Source organism: Corylus avellana, chromosome ca3, assembly GCF_901000735.1.
Source record: "Corylus avellana chromosome ca3, CavTom2PMs-1.0".
NCBI classification, from domain to species: Eukaryota; Viridiplantae; Streptophyta; class Magnoliopsida; order Fagales; family Betulaceae; genus Corylus; species Corylus avellana.
In genome coordinates, this window is record NC_081543.1 from 18,157,886 (window position 1) to 18,179,896 (window position 22,011).

Here is a 22,011-nt window from a genome sequence, read left to right on the forward strand (position 1 = left end):
TGGTTTGGACTCAAAGAAATAGCGTTTAACATGGAGAGTCCCCTCAATTTATCCAATTGAAAAAACAAGTATAGAAACTTAAACCAGAAAGAGCATCTAGTGGTCCCAAAGGAGAAAGTCTTGAATTATGCCTAAGTGGGTGAAGTTAGGGCTAGATTCTTCGGTGGGTGAAGTCAGGGCTGCTTTACTTGCCATCAAAGTTGTTCCGGGAGAAGGCCTTCATAACATCATAGTTGAAAGTGACTCCAAGTGCTCATTTATGCTTTTTATTAAGGGAAAAATATAAAAAAAAAAGCCCCCCAAACTACTAACCGTTTTCGATTTAGACCCTTAATGTTTCAAAAGTGATAAAATATCCCCCAAACTACCAAACTATTACATTTTGGCCACTCCGTTAGTCAAAACCGTCAGTTTGGACGAAAACTGCAAAACGACGTCGTTTTGTTGGAGGCTACTTTATCACTTTCTGAACATTATGGAGCTAAAATGAAAACAGCTGGTAGTTTGGAGAGCTTTTTTATATTTTTCCCAATTTTTTTTTTTTTTCCATAAAAAGGCATTGTAATAACTTACCCATAACAAAACGACGACATTTTGCAGTTTCTGTCCAAACTAACGGTTTTGACTAACGGAGTGACCAAAATGGAATAGTTGAATAGTTTAGGGGGCTACTTTATCACTTTTGGAACATTAGGGGGACTAAATCGAAAACGGCTAGTAGTTTGGAAGGCTTTTTTATATTTTTCCCTTTTATTAATCAAGATTGTCCATTGGATTGGCAACTAAGCTCGTCATCTTTTGAATTTTCATTTCGGATTGGTCATTCCAAAAAGTTCATCGCCGTCACACTAATAGCCTGTGCCGGTATGCATAAACTCGCTAGATGGCCACCTCTACTAATCAAAGTGAAAGCATTTCCATTAATGCCTTCTGTGATAATTGTACCCATTAGTGATATCAACCCTCCTATATAGTTGCTCCCCCTTCTGTTTTCTTGCCTGAGTGGCTCACAAAAAAGAACCCTTCTTCAACACTGCTGTTAAGGGCCTTCTGCATTTCTTTGGCTTCACACCTAAACAGAATACATGCTTGAATCCTTCCTCTCTAGTAACTCCCAATATATTACTACCCTGATCAATTTATCAACATGAAGTGCCTACTAAACCAAACAAAGGGGATGGAACAAGGTGAAATTCTCAAAGATCGAGACCTGGTCTTGTAAAAACTTCAATTGAAGCAAGGTCACGATATGCTCAGTCACAAAAAAAAAAAAATAAAAATAAAATATAACTCTTGCAACGAAAAGGAGGGAAATACTGAATCAAAATGAAGTTTCACCACCCCTTCGATACATTAAAGTTTCTCTCAACTGGAAAGTTGACCAAATTCCATCCATGAGTCTAGGAGGGACTATGAGATTAGTTAGTGCAATGTCGGGCGAATAACTCGCGGTCTCACGGGTGTCTTCGAAGGACTTACCCTACAAAATCAACATGATTCAAATATAATGACTTACAACTTAGTTGAGTACTTAAAGGAGAATCCAGTTTGGGGAGCACACCTGATGGGTTGTGTTCCTAAGACCATCCCACTGCAACTCAAAGCGGCAATGGCACTTTCTGCCTGCTCAGGAAAACAAAATAACGTGACAGCATTAGGCAAGAGCCCCTTTCTGCAAGCAAAGGTAAGAGGAATTGGGAGCAATATGGTATAAATACTTGGATGAATCTTTACTCATATCTACATCTATTATGCATAAACCATGGACACAAATTCAAGCATATGCATGTGTCTGACGTAATGTGGAATTGATGGTTCAATGAGATAGTAAGTTAATGAGATAGTAAGTAAACAATATGAGACTTAGCACCCATGAATATCTTTTATAAACCACAAACCCTATAAGGCTACTCATCTTCTCAATATGGGACCGAAGCGTAACAAACTCCCTCCCTTAAATCTTTAACGTCCTCTTTAGGGTCACTTTATGTGGTACAAAGGTTGATCCAATAGCCACATTAGTCAAGTTGTATGGGAGTGGGTTGGGAGTTGATTATATAGCATTACTCTTTATATATACCTCAAGATACAGCTGACATGTTTTCGTTTTGGCGAAGGATCAATTTTATTTCTGAGAAAAAGATAGAACAGTATATGCAATTGAGTCAAACAGATACATACCATTTATAAAGAGCTACTTCGGAAGAAGCACCCAGTTACTCAGAAAAACTAGAGCTGATTGCCCATTTATTACAGAGAAAACGAGAGGAACAATATATGCAATTATATCAAACAGACAACCCATTTTTTAAGAGCTACTTCCAGGGAACCACCCAGTTCCTCAAAAATGCTAGAGCTCATTGCCCATCTGATATAATGAACATAAGCTCCATGCTGAAAATATTTTCAACATCTGAACTTTACAGCCAGGCAGCACCTCACCCTTAGAGAAAGAGGAAGTTTATTCAAGTTTTAAACAGTTGGAGGAAAGGGCTTTTAGTGTGAGGGAGCGCTGTAGCGCCTCTGTAGCCTACTATTGACATATCCAACAATACTAGTACAAAATAGGATGCGTAAGCATTGTAAATATATCCAAACTGAATAAAATACGAAGTGTAAGCATTGTAAATATATCCAAACTGAATTTTTCCAGAAAACATAAATAACTTCCAAGGCTGTAAATGAAAACTTACAATTGCAAATTCAACAAAAGCTATGCGAGTTGAATGCACATGATCACCCAAAAGCCTCAAGCGAGTAACCTGTAAATTTAAAACAATGCCAACTATCATAAAACTTAATACATCTGATCAAAACACAATCATGTTTAAGTACTGTCCCAACCTCACCACCACAAGCTGATTCAAAGAAGTTCTTCACTTCAGCTTGAGAAACCTGCATTTACAAACAAACATTTTATGGGGGACAAAGCCAAAAAAAAAGGCAGAAAAATTAAAAAGACTACTCATGAAGTAACTCAACTACAATAATTAGATATGCATGCACAAAGTCATAATGACAAATCTATTGGGCATCATCCAGAACACTAAGATGCAACTAGGAAAAGTATCATCAGAATATTTGGAAGCTAATACTTCCAAATAAAACCAAGGGAAATACCTTCTTATCAATATTTGTACAATAGACTGTCCTGGCACACATTTCCCGTTCATCCTCTGACTGCAGTTAAATTACAATCATCAAAAACTAATACAGCAAAAATATTTATAAGAAATTTTGATAAGTAAAATCTTTATAAGAAATTAACAATACTTCTTTATCTTTTGAGTTGTTTTGACAGAGCGGTCAATCAAGACCATTAGTCCGGGTAAGAGTTATGAACTTCATAACTAGTCAATTCACGACACAAATGCTGTGCTGGCATTTTGTAGAAATTAACACAACTAAAAAGGGCAAGAGTTATTGATTCATACCCTAGGAAGGAATGTAGGATTCACTGGAAGAATAGCAGTTTTTGAAGGTAAGACCCTAACTGGATAGTACCCAAGCATTGTCCCACCAAGATTTAGAGCTGCTCTTGCACCATCTATTAGCACAAGATCCATGTAACATGTAAGATATGGTTACCATTTATATTTTTAGGAAGGGGGGGAAGAGAACCAGTTGGAAGACTTGCAGGCTCAAACAATCAACTTACGCTCATCAGAAAACTCCACAAATGCAAAACGAAGAACTGAGTGTGGATCACCACAAATTCGGCAATCGTTAACCTTCAAAAGTAAAATGACAATAGAACTTCAGATCTCATCCACCACATTAACTATATAGTACAAAGCAATGGCAATTATCAAAAAGCCTAGTTCCCTCAAAAATACAAACCATATCAGTAGAGAAAGATATTATCAATATTCGAAAAGGCAAAGGCATAAAGCTAAGCATTTTACTCCTCATGGAGCAGGGCAGATACAAAATTGTTCAGACGGAGGAAAGTTGAGAGGAATTATTAGAAACTTTAAAATCAAAACCTTTTCGAAAGTGTAGGAGTACAGAAGAAGAATTAGACAAAGAAATATTGTAAACATTTCATCAAATATTAAATAATGTCCTTTTATATAAAACGCGAAAAAGTCAATTTTTTAAACAATGGCAAATGCTTTAAGAAGAACAAAATACAGGAACAGATTCAGTCAAAGCTATTGCAAAACACAACCCAAGTGATAACCTAACATTATCAGACACTTGGAACATATAAAAGAACATTCACGGGAGATTAATGAATAATGAGTTGAAGTGCAGATTGGAAAATGAGAAGATTTTCGACCAAGCTAAATTAAACTGCAGGAAAATTTTAAAGAGCATATCTAGAAATTGCAGAAAAGAGAAGCTTAGAAATTGCAGTAAAGAGAGAGTAACGGTTGTTTTTTCTTTTTTCTTATTCATATGTTACCAGGTTGATTTTGACCCTACAACTACACCCTCCTTCCTGTACTTATAAGAAGAGGAGGCGACATTTTAGATATGGCTCTTTGGCAAGGGAAAGGTGGTTGTTCAGGAGTTATGGGTAATTTTGAGCACCCTTCATCTTGCTGATTTGAGGCAGTATTTTCAAACTCAATCAAGGTGAAGAAAAATGGCCTTAAACTTCCCTTAGAAAGTAGATCAAGACTTAAAAAATTATAATATGTGGAAAGGTCTGGATACACCCAACTTCTCTAAAAAATACCAATAACTAGTTCTAGTGGATATCTAATGCATGTAAAATAAAACAGAAAGCATTAACTACTGAATAAACACAAGGCAACATAACCCAACTATTGTTAGCATGCACAGTAACCACCTATCTCGAAGAACCAACAAATGATCACAGAACATGGTAAAAAAGTATACCACCCCTGTTAAGAAGCACATACCACAAACCCTTTCAGCCAATAAATAACATAAAATATATCCATAAAAGGCACAGATTTGAACCCTTCTTAAAAACAAGAACTTCAAATAATGTACTTACTGAAACCTCATCATAAGAGAATAAAATTGGCAAAACTTGAAGACACGGGGTAATAGTCAAAGAATCTGTAATTGGTGATGGAGAACTGGAGGTATATACAACAGTAATCAGAAAAGATGAACCTTCTTATAGAATTGCACCTATCAAGGAAATTATATAAAAGACAATGACAGAGCAAAAGAGAATATCAGTTTTACAAAAATTGTATATCACACTAAATCTAGCTTGATTTTATTTGAATGTCATTATGTCAATTGACTGGCCAAAATAATTATAGCTCTCCCCACCACAACTAATTCTTTATCTAACTAGTGAAGTCTGATTTGACAGCTATGAAGTACCAAACCCTGAGGACTTTCATAGTTATCACATGTCCTGCACACCCATTGTTCAGAGTTTTTTTTTTTGGATAAGTAATGTTGTATATATTAAAAAGCATATAGGGGCACAACACTAGTACACAAGAAGTATACAAGAGAACGCCTAAGTAGAAGAAGAAAAGAGAACAAGGAAATTAGAAAAGCTAATCACTAAATGAGCTAAACAAGCAGTTGTCAAAGTAAAAAGAGAAAAAAAGAAACATGACTTGAGCTCCTCCAAAGTTCTCTCTTGGTCTTCGAATATAGTAATTGTGTCATTCAAAAAATGATGTGACTTTTAAAATCACAATTTAATCAAAATCCAATAATGATAAATCACAAGCTCAATGGTGATTTAAGAGCCACATCATTCTTTGAGGGACACAAGAGTGACTTGTAACATTACTCCTTCGAACATTCTCTCATTTCTTACCTTCCACATGCACCATTTAAGACAAAGGGAGACGATTTTCCACACGACAAAACTCCGAGAATGACCACCCGTCCACCAACAGGCAAACAAATCCACCACACTATTAAGCATAACCCCAAACAACCTAAAACGACTGAAAATGGCATACCATTGTTCAGACTTTGAAGTAATGTTAAACCATTACCAGTGTACGTTAGCTATCCATGAGGTAATTTTTTTTTTTCTTTTTTTTGATGAATCGTGAGGTAATTATAGTAACACGTGTAATTCCAATTTGTAAATAACTCAAGAATCAGTCATGCTTGGAGAGAACACATCTCCAGCATGCATGAGGCCTCTACACTCAATGTTCTTCACATTCTAGATTTCCAGCAGTCATGACTAGAGTACTTATTCAAGTGACATTTTCAATATCATCTTCAATTGACTTGTTTTCATATATACTTGTTCCATTACATCATTCATGCATTAGAAAACTATATTAAAGGGCATGCCCAAATACACGTATTAGGAGGCAGACACTTTATAATAGTCACCAAACCCTCCTAGATGACATGCAGAAGAATTCAACTCCCAGATACACACCACCAGCAGCTCACACGCCACACCTTAAGAAGAGTGGGAAATAAAAATTAATAATAATAAAAAGAGACAAACAAGAGAATGAGTTTTGTTTTAGTAAGGAAAAGAAAAGAAAAGTACAAAGAATGGGGGACTACCATTCAACCAGTCTGCTAGAAGTTGCATGCCAAGGTATCATGCCAACCAATGGCTCTCTACTAAAAATGTTATTAATCCTGGAGCTACTGAAGGAGCAAATGCATCTAAGGGTGGGCAGCAATGGCAATGAGAAACATCCATAAAAGCACTCAAGAAAATATTTATAGTTGCTGACTGTATTCCACAATCTTCTTTTTTTTGTAAACTGCTCTAAAGATGTAAAAGGATTAAGGGAGATTGCATAGCAACACAGTGACAACTTCCACTTTACATGATATAAGTTTTCTTCAGAACAAAATGAACGATACAAATAAATTAGAATGAACCAGCTGCGTTCAAACTAATGACAGAAAACAATGCTCTAAACAAAGTAAAATATTATCAACGAATTAAAATCAAACACCTAGCTTCAATCGTACTAAAACTACTGAACAGAAGATTGGATCAATCAGTGATGGAGTGAGCATTGAAACTTACTTGGCCACAACTACTAAATAAGGCAGCAAGCCGCTCTTCAGTGACCTAAGTCAGTGAGAGAAATAGATTTATTGAAGTTATTACTCGAAAATCAGAACAAGAGAAAGACTTTATATTGATACATTTTATTGCTCTAAAATCAGAAGAAAGAAAGACTTTATATTTATACATTTGACCATTAAGATTATTAGAAATTCCCATAATTTTCACTTACATGCTGGTCGATATCAGAAACATAAACTGTTCGTCTAATACTATCCTCCCGCTGAGCTTTGAAAGCTCTCGCATTTGACCTTCTCCTCCCTTGGTTATAGTTGTTTCTTCTCTGGGAATTACAAACTTAAAGCTTCAGCGATATAATGAAGAAATATAACTCATACAAAGAGCGTAAAACTCCAATGCTTATTGCAAGAAACTTTTTCAGAAACTATTTCTCAACATTTTTCTTTTTCTTTCCAACAATGAAGCTTTATCATCATCTAAAGGAAAGGGCGGTTGGGAAAACTACCTTCACTGAAATGTTCCAGCATCTCAACAAATATTCAGGATCATACCATGGACTGGTTAAAAATTCAATTGGCATCATGAACACTAGAAAATTACCTAATGCTGTACTCTACTTTACACAAACAATAAAGTTGATAAAAGTAAAAATTAAATTTACAAACGGAAGGGACAGGAAAAAAAAGACTCCAACACAGCCATGACAAAGAAATTAATTTGTGGATGAAAAATAAGAAGAGAGAATTACAGATCAAAAGCCAAAACCCTACTAAATACGAACACAAACAAGAACCAACATAAACTTCAGACTACAAATAGAAATGGAGAATTTCGTTTAACTCAAAAAATTGAACAAAGAGGAATTGGATATCATTCCAATGCTACTGGGATCCCCAATAAATAACAGTATCGATGCTAGAACCTTATCTACTACAGATAATTCTCGTACTCAATTCAAATCACACTAATCTACAGTAAAAATTGGGAAAACAAAAAATCCAAAGAAACCCCTTAATATACCAATTCAGTCACTCAACTGAATTCACATTACACCAATAAATAATAAAATACTAGAGTCAATAAGCAAAAACCAACAAGAACTCATTTTGCTACAATCCAAACAAATGACAAAATTAAGCAAACCCAATAATTCATACCGTAGGATAAAAATTAAAAGCAAAAAGAACGATATAAATACAATGAGAGATCGAGTGAGGATGATCATTACCCTCCGATTGGTCGAAAAATTGTCGTTGCTGGAGGGCTTATTGGCGGTGGGAAAAAAGTTGGGCGACAATTGACCGTTGTTGTGATAGTGATTATTGCTCTGATGATGTGAGTAAGAGGAGGGAAAGAACTCCTTGGCCAAAGGATTCAACTTTTTGAACATATCGACAAGCTTCTGCACATTGAGCTCCGATTCCGATTTGGGTCTCGAATCCATGTTGTTGGCAGCCGCTGCCTCACCGGACACCTCAGCCACCGCAGCCATAGAATCACACACCCCAAAATTTGGAAAAAATAAATAAATAAAAAATAAAAATAAAAATCCCCACAATGAAGTTTACAATTTCAGAGAAAAAATGGTTCCTTTTTTTGGTGTCTTGAATTGCTTTGGAGAGAAATTGAGAGGCTTTAAAAATTGAGGATTTGGGTGTGCGAGAATCTTGTTGGTTTTCGATTTTGTCAACGAGAAACGAATTGGAGGAGTATAAATGCAGAGTAAACAAGGAAAAAAATACTCGGAAAGGAAAGAAATGTAGAGAGAAATATAGGGTTTTGGAGAAACAATCAACAGAAAAGAGGAATTGGGTTTTGCCTGATTCTCTCTCTACTTTTCGTTTTGTTTTTCCAATCAGAGAGAGAGTATTAAAGTGAGTGCAGAGTAGAAGGCGTCAAAAATGGGAAGAGAAGGACAGCTAACGTAAAGATGACTTAAGAAATAGCTTTTGTTACTGTCTCTGTAGCATATGGATACATTTGATATGATTGGCAGTTTGTTGGGATTCCCATTTTCTTTATTTACTTCCTTTTCCTTTTTCTTATTTAATTTTTTTTTATTCTTATTTTACATTATAACGCCGCAGTTTTATTTATTTTTATTCCTTTATTAGTTTTATATATATATATATATATATTTTGTATTTTGCTTTCTATAGTCCATCTCACATATATGAATATAAAAAAGTATTTCTCTTTTTTATATTTTGGAAAGTTGGTAAGTTTACGTACTCTTTAAACTATTATTTAATTAATAATATTTTCTTAAATTTTTAATTGCCCCAATAATAAATCTGTACTACTAAAAATTGTCAATATCCCCATAATTATCCCCATAATGATGAAAATAACTTTAATACAAAAAATAAAAAGCTAAAAATAAAAAAACTTTTTCCAACTTATAGGAGTATTTTTGTATTTTTGACAAAAGTTTATGATTATTTTTGTTTTTTCATTGTCCTCGGAAAAGTCATTGGCAATTTTTTTTGGGACAAAGTTTTCCTTCAAATAGGATTAGAGAAATTTTCTTCAACTTAGTCTATAAAAGTAACATGTGTCACATTTTTTTAATAACATGTGAGATGCACATAAGTTTTTAATAAAGTTTATTCCAACTTTGTCCATACTATTAATAAAACATGTATTTCTCACATGTTCAAGGAACACGTGTTATTTTTATAGATTAGATTGAAGGAAATTCCTCCAACCCAATTTGAATGAAAACTTTGTTCATTTTTTTGATAATTTGTGAAGACATTATCCTAATTGAAAGTTTAAATGAGACATTGTCAATTGAGTTATAGTTTGAGGAAGAGGTACGTGAACTCTTTTTTTTTTTTTTTTTTTTTCCTTTTTTTAAAAGATAAATACTCTTTGTTAGATCTATTGTAGATCTCTTCGGATACATCTCTTCAAATCTCTTTTTTTTTTTTTTTTTTTAAATATTACTCAATATTTTTAAGTACATCTCGCAACATTTTTAATACTAAAAAATTGACACTAAATTTTTTTTTTTTTTTAAGAACACTAAAAAAGTTGAATCCTCTTTTTCTAAACAATTGTTAAATTTGTAAGAAGATAATAATAGTGTAGAGTGTACATAAATTAAGATTAGGTGGTTTTTATGGGTTTGGGGTTTGGCGTGTTTGACAAATTAGTTGCCGATTGGTTGACAATTGGTTGCAAAGGTCTATGAAACGTGTTGTCCATGCGTCGTAACTTTGGGGCCACAATTCAATTTTAGTACCACATCTGTCATCTTTATTTATATTTCCCTTTTAATGCTCTTTTTGGCTATCATTTCAATTCTTCCTCACACACACACACACACAAATATCTATGTATATATTTCTCATATTTTAACACAAAATTGACATGTAATTAGAGGTTCTTAATACTTAATTGTATTCTAAATAAAATTAATGAAGACAAATTTCTATGAAAATTTAACAAAATTAGCTTTTAAATTTTTAAGAAGTAAAAAATAATCTATGATAATCATGCCAAACTGAAAAGGCCAAAACGATGAAATGACTGGAACTCATTTGAATGGACGGAATTTTAAAAGAAAGATAAAAACAAGATAAAATTAGGTATGTTTGTTAATGATTTTTATTTTTTTTTATTTTTTACTTGAAAAAACTTTTGATGTTATATAGAGTTGAGGAGTGTTATAGGATGACATGGCAGACTCAATCTACCCTATATATTTTTTTTATATATAAAAAAAAAAAAAATTGATTTAAGGGTAGATAGAATATACCACGGCAACTGAGAATGCTACGAGAATATTAAATGTATAACATATCTCTTGAGAAAATGTTTTTATGGGATGCACTTGAGAAAATTGTTTGGCAAACTTTTGGAAGATTGTTTGTGTTTTCAAAGACACAAATAATATCTTTATTTTGAAAAGTGTTTTGTGTTTCGTTTTTTGAAAAATTTTGTGTTCTTAATTATTTCATTAATTATGGATTGCCATGTCACTTTGTAAATGATTTACAGTAAAAATTATAGTACCCTTAAAACTACTATTTTCTTTATGAAAAATGTTTGAAAGTATTACAACTTTTACTATAAAGTCTAACAAATTTACGTGACAGTCTATAATTAATAAAATAATTAAGATAAATTAATAAGACATATTTTTTATTAATTGTTTCATCAATTATGCACCACCGAAATATAACACACCACTTCAATGATCCAGTTATATATAACAACACCACAGTTTTTTTCAAAAAAAAAATATAACACACCACTCGGTATATCATATGTAATATAATAAGTGTTGAGGTGCTAAAAGTTAAACAATTTAAAATTAGGGAAATTTCATAATAGCTTCATTATTCCAATTTACTGCCGTATATTTTAAAGTGGCATTAAAATTTCATGTAAACAGTTTTGCCAAGTGATTTCAACAGTAATTTTTACTTTATTTAAATAATGAGGGAGGAAAGTGGTGTCAAACTTGCAATGGGAGGTGGCCACCCTCAAAAGTGGGGGTGGCACGCATAGCCACATGTCGATGGGGAGTCATGGGGTGCCGTAATACCACGTGGCAAATCTATAAAAGAAAATTTAATAACACATAATAATAGCCCAAATAAAATTATAGATTGTGGAAATTTAGACGAAACAAAAACTATACTCATGTAGTCCCCTCCATTATTAGTCCTCATACTTCGGTTTCTTAGCAAAAGAATGTTGGGATTATACTCTGAATCCTAGTGATTATATATATATATATATATATATATATTAACACTCAAATGTCTATAATGAATATAAATGTTATATTCACCGATTAAAATGAATTTAGCAGATAATATTTATAATGTCTTTTACATGCTTATTACCATGTTAATCATATTTGTTATGCATGTGAAAGGTCCTACGATTACATTGAATATAGCTATGGGGGTAAGTAACATGGTTATCATACAAGGTCACAATCCATAATCTTTATATCCTCGAAGTATAAAGTTTACAGTTAGTAAATGGAATTGGGCATTCCATTTTGAGTAAGACTATTATACATTGAATCTTGGTTATCTACCTTAATCAAGCGAAGCGGTGACTTCGGGATGGATGTGTAGTGTGCTGAGAACCTAAAGCACTAAACATGTCAAGGAGTTGTCTTTTCATAAAGATATTGTATATTGAGCAAAGACAATAAATCACCTAAAGACTAGGAAAAAGTACACTTTGCCCTCCCAAAGTTTGAGCCGATTTTTAATTCGACCTCCAATGTTTCAATTTTTGCAATGCACCCCCAAAGTTTTAAATTTTTTGCAATTCAACCTATCCATCATTCAAAGTCGTTTTGACTGACAGAAAAATAATCACGTGACTCGCACATGATTACTTTTGTAGCTTTTTTCCCCAAAATGCCCCCTACACTCGACCGAACACTTCCGGATAGTTATGCAGAATGATGGGAACATTGTGATGTATCTAGTAGGTTCTCCAATTGCAGCAGACTATGTGTATTGAGCATTGTTGGGCCATGGATCAGTTCTAAAAGCCCAATGGGTTCTAAACCCGATCTTGACTAAAGGGAATACCCGACAAGGCCTCGGACAAGCTTGAGGTCTCGGACAAGCTTTTCCCGAGGAGGACTCGGACATAAATCCGAGACCACTCCTCGGGAGGTATTTGATGCGAAGTCCGAGACGCAACTCGAAAGCAAATAGTCAGATGCCAAGGGTGAAACGGTCATTTTACAATTAAGGATATGCAAAAATTAAAACTAGTCCCAGTCAACATTATCTCACATTCAAAAAAGCTTTCTACAGCATAGAAGGTTATCCACCTATGAACAAATCCCTACACAAGCGGGATAAGCTGTTATTCAAATTTAAAAGGTTGTTTAATTCAAAACAAAATCTTATCATCTTGTCCCAGGATTCCTACCCTTACCAAATAATTGCAAAACAAATATTTAGGGATAGGAATCCCGAGACATGCGGGGAAAAAATTCCACTCCATGCCTATAAATACAGGTCCCAATTTCCATCAAAGGTAAGTGCGATTCTAGCTTTGAAAACTTGGGTTGCTTAAATATTCTTTCCTCAAATTCTAACTTAGGCATCGGAGCTCCCCCACCGGGACACCACCTGGGGTTCTGATCCTGTTTGTTCTTTCCTGTGTGTAGTTTGCAGCATTCCTCAAGTTGGCAGCACAACTTCTAGGCGTGCCACGTCACCACCTCGGAAAACTGTGCATCAATAGTTTGGCGCCGTCTGTGGGAATCCTTCTTTTCGTTTGATCAATTCTTATCATTCCGATATGGTGACTACACACTCCCACTCTCAATTGATACCTCAACCTAACATACCTCGCGCGGCTACTGGAGCACCTCCTGACTTAGCGGGGTTCATGAAGCAGATGACCGAATCCATGTAGGCTTTGCAGAAGCATAACGAAGATGTCGCCACTAGGCTCATGGTTTCTAAAGGCCAAAATAGCCGAAGGGATCAAGAGCGAGAAGAAAGGAGGACTAAAAGACACGAAGATAGGCGCGAGAAGGAGAGACACGCTGAAATTCATAGAGGGAAGAGGCCTCGAGGTTATGATCACGAGGATGATGCAAGTTCAGTTCAAGTCAGCCATCACACAACTGTCCAGAATGTAGAAGACAGTCAGTGGGTGAATCCCGAGAGGTCTCGTCATACTAGATCTTGACTGGAGCAGTCTCCTCGCCAGGAGGATCGCCGTACTGAAGGGCATAGCGAGAGCAATGTTAATGCTGATTTGCAGGATCTTAAGAAAAAATACGAAGAGGTGGTCCTATTGATAGCCAATGGCAGAGATCAGTCCAATGCAGGGGAGCTCATGGAGAACACAAATCTGCCCTTTACTCCTCGGGTCATGAATTTCTCCCTCCCTGACAAATTCAAGATGCCCTGAGTTAATACCTATGATGGCACTGGGGATTGCACGGACCATATGGAGAGTCTTCATGCCCATTTCATCTTTCATGGTACCCCAGATGAAATTTCATGTAGGTCTTTCTCCTTAACTTTGGCTGGAGTAGCTAAAGATTGGTTCGGAAAACTCCCATCCAATTCAATAGATGATTCAAAACTCTCGGGCGTCTCTTCCTAAGTTAGTTTTTCGCTACCCAAAAGAGGAAGAAGAATCCAGCTTATTTGCTGTCCTTTGTCTAGGGGAAGGAGGAGTCGTTAAAAGAATTCATGCTCAGATTCAACCAGGAGAAGCTGATAATTGAAAATCCGAATGAGTAGACAGTACTTGATGCTTTGATGCACGGAGTAAGGGCTAAAGGACCATTGATGGCCGAGTTGTCGAAAAGTACTAAGTTAGTGACTCTCAGTCAATTCATGAAGAAGGCTGATGAGTACATTAATCAAGAAGAGACTGTCAAAGCTCTCATGAAATCTCAAAGGGAAGAGCTCGAAGCCAAGGCTAATACTGTGAAGGAAGCATCCGCTAGTGGTAGAAAGAAAGAAGAGAAGAATGTGAAAAAGTCAGAGAAGGTGGTCTCATCGTACCCGAGGATGGACCCTTGGAAACTGCAAAGCTCGAAGTTCACTTCATTGAATACTAGCATGAATAAGGTATTCATGGAGATAAGGAGGGATCCTGCCTTCAAATGGCCAAGCAAGTTGAAAGGTGACCCTAAGAGGCGTGACCCCTATAAATACTGCGAATATCACCGTGACCACGGTCACTTAACCGAGGAATGCATAACCTTGCTGCAAGAGATTGAGAATCAATTCAGAAACGGAAAGTTGGTGAAATTCCTGGCAGATGAGAGGAATCGAGGAAAAAATGAAGAGCCCCAGTTACTAGAAGGAAACCAAGAAGCTCCCAGAAACCGAGAAGTAAGGCCGAGAGAAGATCGGTATGTTGAACCAATACACAATCAGCAGGCAAAATGGAGACGAGACCTGGATGCCCATCAGCCTCAGCATCAGGATGTAGTAAGGAAAATCCACACCATTTCGGGAGGACTAGCTAGTGGTAGTGGAGGAATTTCTAGTTCATCTAGAAAAGCTTATGCAAGGAGAACGAAGGCTGATGACGAAGTGTTGTCAATAGGGAGACCTTCAAAAGTAGGGAAGAAGGAAGTGATCGCTATATCCTTCTCTGAAGAGGATGCTAGGGGGGTAATACTCCCTCATGATGATACCTTAGTAGTTACGCTAACGGTCGCCAACCATAAGATCCACCGAGTCTTGGTGGACAATGGTAGTTCGGCGGATATTTTGTACTGGCTGGTCTTCAAACAGATGGGTGTTGACCGAGACAGGCTACAACCATTTGATTCGCCATTAGTAGGGTTTGCTGGGGAACAAGTCCAGCTGATAGGACTCATCTCCCTCCCAGTTATAGTGGCGACAGCTCCTAGGCAATCTACAACTATGGTGGACTTCTTGGTGATCGACCTACCATCAGCATACAATGCGATTATTGGTCGACCGTCCCTCAATAAGTTGAAGGCTGTGACCTCAACTTACCATTTGATGATGAAATTTCCTACTGAGGAGGGAGTCAGAGAGGTGAGAGGAGATCAAACTGCTGCAAGGAAGTGTTATAATATTTCCCTTAAGAAAGTAGATCCTGCTCCATTGACGGTCGGCATGGTGGGTGCCCGAAACAAAGACCCCCTGAAAGGGGAACCTGCCGAGCCCTTGGAAGACGTGGACCTGGGAGACGGAAAAATACTGAAGATAGGGTCACAGCTCGCCTCGGGAATCCGAGACGCTCTCGTAGCCTTTCTACAAGAAAACATTGAAGTATTTGCATGGACTCATGAAGATATGCCGGGAATCAGTCCTAGTGACATTCTCCACCAACTCAATGTGGACCCAAGCATGAAGCCAGTGAGGCAAAAAAGACGAAAGTTTGCCCCCGAGCGGAATATGGCCATCGCCGAGGAAGTAGAGAAGTTGCTCAAGGCTCGGTTTATAAAGGAAGTATATTATCCCGATTGTTAGCCAACGTGGTGCTGGTTAAAAAATCTAACGGGAAGTGGAGAATGTGCGTGGACTTTACAGACCTCAACAAAGCTTGCCCAAAAGACAGCTTTCCTCTACCCCCATTGATGCGTTGGTAGATTCAACAGCTGGGTATGGTCTTTTAAGCTTTATGGACTCTTTTTCTGGTTACAACCAGATCTATATACGTCCAGAAGACCGGGAGAAGACTGCGTTTATTACCGACTGAGGCCTGTACTGCTACAAGGTGATGCCTTTTGGTCTGAAAAATGCAGGAGCAACGTATTAGAGGCTGGTGAATAAGATGTTCCGAGACCAGATCGAGCATAATATGGAGGTATATGTTAATGACATGCTGGTTAAAAGTGTGCTACCTGAAGGTCATGTAGACGACCTGCATAAGACATTTAGAACATTGAAAAAATATGGGATGAAGCTGAATCCCGCGAAGTGTGCATTTAGAGTGGCCTCGGGAAAGTTTCTCGGTTACATGGTGTCGAACCAAGGAATAGAAGCTAATCCCGAGAAGATCCAAGCAGTCTTGGATATGCAATCACCTAAGAATATGAACGAGCTTCAGCAATTGACGGGTAGGATTGCAGCGTTGAACCGTTTCATCTCTCGGTCGACTGACAAGTGTCTACCATTTTTTAAACTCCTGAGGAAAGCTTTTGAGTGGTCTGAAGAGTGTGAGGAGGCCTTTGAGCAATTGAAGAAGTATCTGACGAGCACACCACGTTAAGTAGAACTGTTCCAAGAGAAGCATTGTATCTATACTTAGCTGTCTCCCCAACAGTTGTTAGTGCTACCTGTTGTGCAAATTTATTTAACTCGCAAGTGCACGAATCGATTGTAGTTTAATGGATTGCAAGTGCGAGGTCGATCCCACAGAGAATTGTATTTTTGAAAGAGCAATTTATATCTAAACTAATTAAATCCTAATCTAGTTCCAAAAGGGTTTTGATTTTTGAGTTTTGAAAATTAAAGGATAAACATAAACTAAATAAAATAAGTAAATCTAAGGATAAAGGTACTAAGGTTTGGGAATTCACACTCACCAAATCATAACAACATACTTTATGTTCATCAATATTAATCCGAAGTTCTCAAAAATTAAATCATAGATATGTTTTACTATGCTTCAAAGAATTAATCAAAACCATCCAATGTATCAATTCATTGACCAAATCACAAAAGGAATCCAAATTGAATTGAAACACCAGATGTATCCGTAGAACAAATCACAAGGGATATCCAATTTTTATGAGTTAAAAGCCAAGCAATCAATCATATGAAATTATCTCAAATCATCACATGTATCCTTGAATCACAAGAGATATCCAAGAATCAATCCATACAATTGATTAAAAGTAAAACAATTGAAATAAAAAACCCAATAAAATCAGAATAATAAAAACTTACATAAAAGTATTGATGTTCTTCATCGGTGAGGCTTCATCCCCAACCTTAGTTGGGAATTTAGCTCCACATAAAAATAAAATCTAAACCTAAACCTAAACCTAAACCTAAAGAAAAATTAAACAAAAGAATTTTGCTCTCTGGGATTGTGTGTCTTTTCTTGAATGCAAAGAAGTCTATTTATAGGCTTAGGGAAGTCCTAGAAGCCCAAGTAAACCTAGATAATTCGGAAGTCTGTCTCCCAGTCAAAATAGAAGTCTAAAATCGGAATAGGATTCGTCCAGATTTGTGTCCTTTAATTGTGGGGCGATTTTGACATAGTAACTGTACGAATTACGAAAATCCTATTTCACAACAAATTGTAGTATTTTGAGCTAGCTTTCCAATGCCGTTTGAATCACTTCAATCAGATATTTGAGCGGAGAGTTATGGTCAAAATACTAAGATGTGTGCAGAATCTGAATTTGAATCCGATCCGAAATCTTATCCAATCTGAACTTTAATCTGATTTAACCTTTCCTTAGATTTGGTTAGACTTAACCACACAATCTAGGTCTTCTCAAAGTATGCTTTCTTCCAAACTTCGCATTTTTCCCTTTAAAGCTGCAGTTTTTCTTCAATGACCTACAAAACACTAAAAACACAAAACTAACACAAAATATTAAATAACGACACAGCTAAAGGATTAACTAGTGTAAATAAAGGGGTCCAAATATGCAATATTTGGCACTTATCACTACCCTCATCCGAGAAGAAGATGGCATTCAGAAACCAGTTTATTTTATCAGCAGAGCATTGAGGGGGGCAGAAGAGTGGTACCCTCAGATGGAGAAGTTAGCATTTGCGCTGACTATTGCTTCCAAGAAGCTATGCCCGTATTTCCAAGCTCACACTATAAGAGTCTTGACCGAATATTCATTGAAGAAAGTACTCAGAAAGTTAGATCTGTCTGGCAGATTAGCTAACTGGGCAATCGAACTCGAAGAATTTAATATTGAGTTCCTCCCAAGGAACGCTATCAAGGGGCAGGTATTGGCTGATTTCTTGGCAGAATTCACCAACCTATCTGTCACCTTAGAATGGAAGAAAGATCAAACATGGGTGGTCTACGTAAATGGATCCTCTACGAGGAAAAATGGTGGAGCCGGTGTTGTATTAATCACCCCAGATGGAGAAGAGTTATGTAGCTCCCTAAGGTTGGTTTTTAAGACCACCAACAATGAGGCAGAGTATGAGGCAGTTTTAGCAGGACTCGGTTTAGCCCGTGAAATGGGAGCCAAATTCGTCGAACACATCCGAGGACAGTTTGAACCCAGAGGAGGTAAATGAAGCAATACTTGTTAAAAGTACAAGATTTACAGAATGCTTTCAAGAAATTCTGTATCGTGAAGATACTAAGAGAAGAGAGTGAAAGAGCTGACAGGCTAGCCCGGATGGCGTCGGTAGCAGCTAACGAAACTGAAGAGCCGTAGGAGCCAATTCAGACTTTAACATGACCTGCCGTAGCCGAGACAGTCTCGGTCTCGGTTACCGAGACCATACCAGAATGGCAGAGGAGCATAAGGGAATACTTGGAACAGGGAATTCTCCCGTTGGATAAGAAGTCGGCAACGCAAATCAGAACTAGGGCTGCCAGATTTACCATCATTAATGGGATTCTTTACAAACGAGGCTTCATGCTACCACTCCTCAAGTGTATCTCAAGAGAAGAAGGTGATTATGTCCTTCGCGAAATCCACGAAGAAATGTACGGTAGTCACTTGGGAGCAAGAGTATTAGCACATAAGGCGATTAGAGCCGGTTTTTACTTGCCAAACATGAGTCGGGACTCGGTGCAGACAGTCAAAAATTGTGACAAATGCCAATGCTTCGCCAACATTGCAAAACAACCCCCTGAAGATCTAAGTCAATCTCTTTGCCATGACCTTTCTCACAATGGGGGGTAGATATAGTCAGACCACTACCTCGTGGGAAGGGGAATGTGCGGTTCACAGTTGTCGCAGTGGATTACTTCACCAAATGGGCAGAAGTAGAAGCCCTAGTAAACGTAACAGCCAAAAGCATAGAACGTTTCTTGTGGAAGAACGTCGTATGCCGCTATGGTATTCCACATGCGTTTGTGACGGATAATGGGAAGTAATTTGACTGCGAGTCATTTCGAGAATGGTGTGCAAAGCTTCATATAAGAAACTACTACTCATCTCCAGCTCATCCCCAGGTAAATGGGCAAGTAGAAGCTACCAACAAGACAATTTTCAAAGTTCTGAAGAAGAAACTTGGAGATCGAAAGGGTGATTGGGCAGACGATCTTGCAAAAGTCTTGTGGGCATTCCGAACAACGAAAAGAACACCCGCCGAGGAGACCCCGTACGCCTTGGCTTTCGAAACTGAGGCAGTCATACCAGCCAAAGTGGGCTCAGGTAGTTACCAAGTCGAGACCTTTCATCCCGAGACTAATGATGAGGGTCTCAAACTACATTTAGACTTGCTACATGAGAACCGGGACCAGGCCCAAGTAACCATGTCGGCGTACCAAGAGAAAGTGGCTCGGTATTTTAATAAAATGGTCAAGCACAAAAGCTTCAAGATCGGAGACCTGGTGTTGCCAAGACCACCATTACCACCAACGATCCAGCCGAGGGAAAGTTAGCCCCAAACTGGGAAGGACCCTACAAAGTGATTGAGTGCAGAAGGGCAGGAGCTTACTACCTTGAAAACATGGAGGGAAAAGTACTCCACAGGCCATGGAATGCCGAGCACCTCAAAAAATACTTTATCTATCTTATTTCAGTAAGGTGATTCTTGTTTGATTCTTGTTCGATTCTTATTTCCTTGTAATTTTCATTACATTTTATTTGATTAAATAAAAAGAATCTCCCTGAAGCTTCAATTGCCTTCCGAGTATTTCAAAAGCAAAGTAAATGAAATTACCCTCACGGTAAACGGCCAAGAGGCCATCCGGCAAATTTAGAACTTTCCGAGACTAGTAACCTGTAAAGGACGTAAAACCTTTAAACGAGGTGTGTCTGAGGAAGGTTAAAACCGACAACTTGTAAAGGACATAAAACCTTCAAACAAGGTGTGTCCAAAGAAGGTTTAGACTAGTAACCTGTAAAGGACGTAAAACGTTCAAACAAGGTGTGTCCAAAGAAGGTTAAACTAGTGACTTGTAAAAAACGTAAAACCTTCGAAAAAGGTGTGTTCAAAGAAAGTCAAACGAGTAGCCTATCAAGAGCAGAAATCCTTAAAAAAAAAAAAAAAAAGGTGTGCTTGAAAAAGATTAAACAAACTTCAGAAAATATTAAGAACATTAATTCATTCAAAGGAATGGGTGTTCGGAAAATATTGCTAGTTCACTCCCATAAATAAATAAAAAACATCTCACTCAAGTCTCAGGTTTGTCATTTACAAAAGAATCAAATGTACTAACTATTGATTACAAGCCAAAAGAAAAAGTTTAGTCTTCCTTGGGGTCTGCAGATGGAGCCTTGGTAGCAGATGGGGTCTCAGCACCATGTCCAGAAGCTGTTCCTCCATCGCCCGAGGACTCTTCCAAACCCGAGAACGGCTGATGAGCAAACCTGTCGATCCCCTCGGCATCAGGCATCAGATCCGACCCGAGACTGATAAGCTGTTTTAAAGCCTTGTCAAAAACAGGGATGGTCTCGGGTTTCACCATGTCGAGGTCAATAGTGCAAGCAGGATCCTTAGCCCAAGACCGAAAGGTCTCGAAACAGAGAATGATCCCATCCGCCCAGGCACTATCCTGAGTCCAGGAAGCATACGACAGTTGCTGTAAATAGTTGGAAGATCGGGCCTCAACTTCTTTGAGTCGTAGCTTCTTTTCTTTGAGCTTTCCCCGGAAGAATTTAAGTCGCTCCTCAGTAATTGCCTGGCCTTTGATAACCTCTTCAAGCTTAGTATTTTGGCCGACAGCCTCCGCCTGAGAAGCCTTCAGTTGCTTCGAAACCTCTGCATGCTTCTCCTCGAGTTGGTGCAGATCTTCCTTTACAATGGAATGATCTTCTTATAGCTTTGAGTGATCAGCATGAAGGGTCTGCAACTCAGAAGATGGAGCCAAAACCCCAGATTCGGCTTGTGCAAACTCAACTTGAGTCACCGACTGCTGTTGGCCAAGAAGAAGTAGTTCTTTGTCCTGTTGAGCTAGCATATCCTTCAGTTTTGCATTCTCGGCTTCAGAGGCTGCAAGCCTGCTTCGGAGGATCTCGGATTCTGAGCCAGACTCCTGAAAAAATTTCCTGAAGTAGCAGTATAAAACTACTAACTTCATAAATCCCTACAACAAACAAAGTAAATCAAATAGAATACAACTCAGGCAAAAAGAAAGCCCTATGAAGAGTGATACTTACACACAACTGATTGAATAACATTGACTCTGCCATACCCCTGCAGAGATGCCTCGTTCACCTGTCAAGCTATCCTGGAGAACCAACTCCACCAAAGCCTAAAACGGATTCCCCAGTAATTGTCCACCAAACCGAGACAGGGGCTTTTCCACAGTCCACTCGACGTTATGAGGTTTCACCAAGGAATAGTGAGAGGAAGCCTCAGAACCAGTGCCAGGCTCAGCCTCGAGAATCAAGGTCAGGGCTGAGACGTGGCCTCAACTACCGGAGTCGAAACCCCAGGCCGCTCCTCGGCTAT

General features: G+C 37.7%; 1 protein-coding gene across 5 annotated transcripts; it reads right to left on the bottom strand.

Moving 5' to 3' along the window:
- Positions 1-1,185: 1,185 nt before the first annotated feature.
- On the bottom strand, positions 1,186-8,877 carry LOC132175143 (polyadenylate-binding protein-interacting protein 9-like). Of its 5 annotated transcripts, XM_059586982.1 has the most exons (10): positions 8,190-8,873; positions 7,173-7,283; positions 6,959-7,003; positions 3,659-3,731; positions 3,435-3,547; positions 3,121-3,180; positions 2,845-2,895; positions 2,694-2,762; positions 1,562-1,623; positions 1,186-1,480 (listed from the first exon to the last, which is right to left on the bottom strand). In XM_059586982.1, exons 1-10 carry the CDS (start codon positions 8,451-8,453, stop codon positions 1,423-1,425), a joined length of 906 nt encoding a protein of 301 aa, XP_059442965.1. In that variant the 5' UTR covers positions 8,454-8,873; the 3' UTR covers positions 1,186-1,422. The 5 variants fall into 5 exon arrangements, with proteins under 5 accessions (XP_059442965.1, XP_059442967.1, XP_059442968.1 ...); XM_059586985.1 differs by lacking the exon at positions 1,186-1,480 and having other exon boundaries at positions 2,850-2,895; positions 8,190-8,877; XM_059586986.1 differs by lacking the exon at positions 1,186-1,480 and having other exon boundaries at positions 1,582-1,672; positions 2,850-2,895; positions 8,190-8,877.
- Positions 8,878-22,011: the final 13,134 nt, after the last annotated feature.

Coding starts and splice junctions, on each gene's coding strand:
- LOC132175143 (XM_059586982.1), bottom strand. CDS start 8,453: ATGGCTGCGGTGGCTGAGGTGTCCGGTGAGGCAGCGGCTGCCAACAAC. Junction 7,004..7,172: donor TTTCTGATATCGACCAGCAT/GTAAGTGAAAAT, acceptor TCACTGACTTAG/GTCACTGAAGAGCGGCTTGC. Junction 1,481..1,561: donor TTAGGAACACAACCCATCAG/GTGTGCTCCCCA, acceptor TTGATTTTGTAG/GGTAAGTCCTTCGAAGACAC.